The sequence below is a fragment of the Myxocyprinus asiaticus genome, chromosome 18 (assembly GCF_019703515.2).
Source record: "Myxocyprinus asiaticus isolate MX2 ecotype Aquarium Trade chromosome 18, UBuf_Myxa_2, whole genome shotgun sequence".
NCBI lineage: Eukaryota > Metazoa > Chordata > Actinopteri > Cypriniformes > Catostomidae > Myxocyprinus > Myxocyprinus asiaticus.
Genome location: NC_059361.1, coordinates 27,699,773 through 27,705,772, shown reverse-complemented (window position 1 = coordinate 27,705,772; position 6,000 = coordinate 27,699,773). Strand labels below are relative to the sequence as shown.

Sequence of the window (6,000 nt, the reverse complement as noted above, 5' to 3'; positions counted from 1 at the left end):
GCATTGTGTGTGTGTGTGTGTGTGTGTGTGTGTGTGTGTGTGTGTGTGTGTTTCATAAGCAAACCTAATGGCAAATGTGGGTCTAGTGCTCTCTGCATATAAAGCGGAGCAAAAGGAAAAATAACTTGATTAGCAGCTAATGTTCCTCCCAGAGAGACCATCAATCTTCATCAAAGCCCCACCCCTCCTGCAGTGCTGAGAACATATTTGGACAACTGAGTTTGGTTTACGCTAGGAGTGAAAATATATAATAAACACAAAGATTAAAACTCTTTTGATGCAAGTGTTTTCAGATGGTATGATTATGTGTTGCCTGGAGATGTGATTGCACATGAAACAAGGGCGATGTCACTTCTGCAGTCTGACTCCATGTCTTTCATTCTTGATTTGACTCCTATCAGATCTAACAGGCCTTGTCAGCTCATTCTCAGATAAGTCATTAGAGGAGATCCAAGTTTTCAACCATGAACCTCTCCATGTGGTAAATGCTTAATTATGATGAAACCTTTTACATACTTGAGAGTGGCAAAGTCCTGTTTGTTGACCTGAATCAATGACGGTTTTTGACATTTTGATTAAACAACAAAATTGGATTGACTTAGAAATGAGTAATGACTTTTAGTGAGCCAAATTATGTTTTTTTTTTTTTTTTTTTTTTTTTTTTTATGCAACATAAATGTGTGTTTGTTTGTTTTTTCAAGTCAGACAATTGCTTTTTATCAAATTCTGCTCTATAGTCAAGGCAACATCTCTCGCAGCATAGCACTTGTGGTTGTGCAGAGAAAGTGTGCTCTATTTCCAGTTAAAATAAATGAAAATGAGGCAAAGTTCCTCTCTTGAGTGCAGATTTTTACACTTTAAACACTTGCGAAGATCATCTTTCCAGTTTATTTTAATATAATGCTTGAGAAGGACAGAACAGAAACTGAGAATGTTGTCATTAAACTTCAAACTCTGCGGTCTATCTGCTCCAAGCTGTTGAGAAAACATTTGCCTTGTGTGATATTGTATTTGTGGTTACAGAAAAGGAAAGCTCTAAAAGATACTTCAGTATAGTCTATCAAAATATCTTCATTTTAAATAATGAGCAATACATCTTTATTAAATAATTAGATCTTAATGTAATAAATGGCATTTGATGATGCCAAAACTTCTAAATGTATTGTCTTTTAAAAGTGCATGCCTGTATGTTATGGACTGCATTAGTGTTATGTTCAGTGTTGTATTTTATTTATTTTTTTCATGTGTTATTTATTCATAACAGAGTATTGCAGCTACAAGACAACACTAGAGGGCACACTGCTCTTTTTTGCAGTTCTCTTCAGCACTGTGTGTAAATGGACCATGAGATATCTATTTTGTGGACATTTGACATCACAAGTCCCCAGTGTGAGAATACAATGCAAAACCATCTATAAAACAAAATAAGGCTGTAACTCTAAAAACAACTAAGTCAGACTTTAAAAATGATTATTAACAATAAAAGTAACAATTATGGAATAATTCAGCTGATTTCATGGGATAAAAAAAAAATGTAAGCGTAAAATTAACCAATGGGGTCAAAGTATTTTGTTCTAATCATGAATTAGATCTTCCAAACCTTCAGATGGATGATATTCTATTTACACTTCAGACCAAAAGAATCCTATACACAGGAAATGCTTGTGGATATGAGTTCCTCTGCTCGAATATGGGGAAGCTTATTTATTTCCACAAGCATTCCTGATCTGCACTCACTGAGACTTAGACCTTTCAGTTAAAAAACACTTATGGCTATATATGGTGGTAAGGAATACATTAGGGACACTAGTTTCACAGTTCAGCATTATGATTAGTTCTAAGTAACTGTTTGACACATGTATATGAAAAAGTCATTTATAGACAGATGTACTGGGATTCAGGTGCATATATATTGTTAGTGGGATTTTTAGTGCACCCCAGGCTTTTAGCAAATCTCAGAGAAATCTCGAAATGCAGAAGTTCACATGCCGTTTAAATTAAAACGTAAAGAAAACTTTTTAGACTCATTAGGATATCTAAACTGATTAACCCGTTTTCCTTGGAGATCAATAGAAACACAGAACTGAAGTTTGTGTGTGTGTGTGTGTGTGTGTGTGTGTTTGTTTCAAGGAATTTTAAGATTTGAAGAAATTTGATGAATATGTTTCTCACACATGCTTGTTTATTTAAGCAATTGTGTTTTCAGTTTAACCCAATATTAACTAGTGAAGTGAATGGTTGTTTGTCCAAGGTACAAATCAGGTATTTCTTTTACCCTGCAACTTAAAGGAATATTCCGTGTTCAATACAAGTTAAGCTCAATCGACAGCATTTGTGGCATAATGTTGATTCGATTCGTCTCTCCTTTTCTTTAAAAAATCAAAAATCGAGGTCACAGTGAGGCACTTACAATAGAAGTGAATGGGGACCATTTCTGGAGGGTTAATTGGCAGAAATGTGAAGCTTATAATTTTATAAAAAGCACTTAATTCTTCTGTTAAAATCGTGTATTATTTGAGCTGTAAAGTTGTTTAAATTGCTGTTTTTACAGTTGTTTTGATGTTTACAGCATTATATCATCATGGCAACAGGTTGAAAACTGGCAATTTTATCACACTAAAGTCATATTAGCATGTATATTGTTTACATCTAGTGGTTATACTTTTGAAAGTGAGTATTTTAACGGTTATGGATTGGCCCCCTTTCACTTCCATTGTAAGTGCCTCACTGTAATCAACATTATGTCCCAAATGCTTTCGGTTGAGCTTAACTTGTATTCCTTTGCTCTGACTTTAAAGAATATATCTGTTTGTGTGTCTATAAAGTTGTTAAAGAAGAGACAAGGACGTCATAGTTTGTCCATGTCTTTGTCTTGCTCAAATGTACAGAGAGGAGTATAACTGTTGTTTAAATAAACAATAACATTATACAAAGTCAGACATCTGTGCTATGGATTGTCTGCAAGAGTGCCTTCTTGATAATAGTAGCCTATAGCCTACATCCTAAGAATGAACAACTGTTACTCTTCTGTAGAGTGGGCCACCCATGTTGAATCCCATAAGGACAACAATCATACTAATAACTAATGTTTTATAAACTGTATTGTATTTGCCATTACTAACAAGCAAATATGAATTGCATCTTGTCTAAACATAACAATACCTTTGATATCTTTGATGCATTTATTTGGTACAGTCTGATATTTGTCAGGCCACTAAAAAGAGTAGTCAAAAGAATAGCTTATCATCTGTTTTCTCACTAAAGTACAGTATTTTGTCAGGACAGGTGAGAGATAGGTAAGAGCAGAGAGGGAATCCGCGTGGATACAGCTGTGGGTGCGCGTGTGCGATCAGTGAGGACGTGAGCGCGTAACCGCGCGACTCCAGACAAGCCACCGGCGTTCCAGCAGCAGCAGCAGTACCGAACCTGCGTTGGTGCTGATTTTCCTTTTTCGATAGAATACTGTCAATGCTAAACTCCTTCGATTTGTCTGCCGTTTTTCTAGGGTGCGTGTCTTTGGATCTGGCGTCTCCAGTTCGCGCGCTCCCAACTGTAGCTGACAAAACGCCATCCTGTCGGTCCGTCTCTTTCGTGTTTAAAGGGTTTGTGTTAGCGCGATTTATCGGGTTCAGCAACTCGGGTGTCGGGCATCTTGGGTTAACGCGCGCAAAACTCCAGTCTTTCGTAAAGTTGGATGACGCACAAAACTCTGTGCGCGTGGCCACATTTGGAGTTGTATCGCGCGACTGCTTTCTTTCAGGGTGTTTTTCGTCTGTATTCGTTTGCTTTGTTACTACACCCGAGTCCTCGTTTTCCAAATGAGTGTTGTGATGAAGTGTCGTCGCTCTTTGGATCCTCTTTGGACTGATTTTGGTCTCGCGCGTCTCTTGACTTTTGCACTTTCTCTTGCGTCGCCGGTAGTTCCCGTTCTCGAACATGTCCAGGCATTTGGTGTCCAGCGTCCAGTAGCTGCCCTTGCCCGGGCGCCCTTTCTCTCGGGGCACTTTGATGAAGCAGTCGTTCAGCGAGAGGTTGTGGCGGATTGAGTTCTGCCAGCCCTGCCTGTTGTCATGGTAAAAGGGGAAGCGGTCCATGATGTACTGATAAATCGCGCTGAGCGTCGCGCGCTTGTCCGGCGTGTTCTTAATTGCCATGGCGATGAGCGCAATGTAGCTGTAGGGAGGTTTCTGCGGAGGCTCCTGCTGGGTGGACGCGAATCCCAAAGCGGGGATGATGCCTCCAACTTCCCCACCGTAGACGTAGATTAGTGAGGAATTAGATAAACCTGGCTGGGACACTTGACTGCGGTATAAACTCATGGCTGCAGTGACTTCGGAGGACAGTTTTGGTCTGTGGAGATCACCAGCAGTCCTGAGCAGAGACTGACCGCTCCATGAGTCTAAAATGTTAAATAATTGTTGTCCGTTTTGCTGTTTTATGTTGACTTAGCGCTGGAAAATAAATTGTCTATGATAAACACTCGTTGTGTTCTCTCAGCCCACCCACATTAATTAAATTTTCATTGCCGAAAGGCCCGACTCTCTTTCTCCCTCCGCGTGTCCCCTGCCTACCAGCCAATGGTGTACTCGGTTATTCCTTCTTTTGTTTATAGAATTAGTCTGTTGATAAGTCTGCCCACCCAAGTTGAATCAAGCTGTGTTTATTTGGAAAAATTTCCGGGCACCCAATACATAAACGCACTGATCTGATGTTTGAAATATCACGTCCACCCTTAACGCTGAAAGTTGCTCGCACAGAGAGAACAAGCAAACATGACAGAGCTCTTTCTGGGAGTTGCTTTGGGTTACTAGAAAAGAAAACAAAGCGGGCTATGTAAAGGGAAAATAACTTAAACAATTTCTTTGTAACTCAGATTGTGTCAGATCCCCCTTCCCTTGCAGCCGAAACGAATGCAGACACCACAAATCCCATTCACACACATTTCTTTGCCCAGTATGACAATTTCTATAGTTAAATAATAAATCTATAGAAAAAAAAATTTTTATGAAAAGATTAAGTACTTTCTACACTGAAAAATGTAGTTTAAGTGTGAACTTAAAAATATGAAGTAAATATTACATTTTTATTTAATTCTAGCATGTAATGAACGCTCTAGCTTATAAGTAAATATTATTTATGATTGTTTGTTATATTTTACAATGCGTCATCATGTATCAGTCCTAAAGTTCAAAATCTTGTCATATTTATTCACTAATTTGAGTTAATTTCACTGGTAAATAAAATAAGTACATTTTACTTAAAGGATTAGTTCACGCAAAAATTTAAATTCAGTCATTGTTTAATCACCCCTGTGTTGTTATAACCCCATATGACTTTCTTTCTTAACTCAAAGGGAGAAAATGTCAAAAAAATACAAATAAAATTGTGCTCAGTGATGTCATACAATGGCAGTTTATGGTGACCACCTCTTCAAACTTCAAAAGGACACAAAAGTATAATTCAGAAGTCTAAAAATGTATATCATGAGACTCATGATTGTTTTGAAAGCATATGACAAGGTTTAGTGAGAAACAAACTGAAATCAAATGTATTATTTAGTGAAAATATTCATTAACCATTGATCTCCTGTGCACACGTTTACGATAGGGCACGAGAGCAACAGTTCATGCAGCCCCCTCACGACATTGTGGCGTTCAAGCGAAAACGCGGTTTGTTTATGTAAAAACAGGTCCTCCACAGCGATATTGACAACAGAGCACAACACAGTTGCACACAAAACAGAAAACAGAACTTACTAAACATTTCTGAAGAGTTTGTAGTCGAAGAATTGATGCATTTCTATGCCCAGCCTTATTATTTTGAACAGAGTATTCAGAAATCAAACTGAAACAAAGAATAGGCAGGCAGACACTGTCACACTGTGTCCTAACCTGGTGGCAAACAACATGCAAGAAAAGGTATCTTTTCTATGGTAATCAGAGTTTTTGTCTTAACCAGCCATGACGAGCGACGGTACATTCTATTGTTCGCTTGTTTTCT

The 6,000-nt window shown here is 38.2% G+C and overlaps 1 protein-coding gene across 1 annotated transcript; it reads right to left on the bottom strand.

Moving 5' to 3' along the window:
* Positions 1–4,551, bottom strand: LOC127456055 (forkhead box protein L1-like). Its single transcript, XM_051724358.1, has one exon. It carries the CDS (start codon positions 4,317–4,319, stop codon positions 3,228–3,230), a length of 1,092 nt encoding a protein of 363 aa, XP_051580318.1. The 5' UTR covers positions 4,320–4,551; the 3' UTR covers positions 1–3,227.
* Between the last annotated feature and the right edge of the window lie 1,449 nt (positions 4,552–6,000).

Bases quoted from the DNA above. Each gene is read 5' to 3' on its own strand.
- LOC127456055 (XM_051724358.1), bottom strand. From the start codon at position 4,319: ATGAGTTTATACCGCAGTCAAGTGTCCCAGCCAGGTTTATCTAATTCC.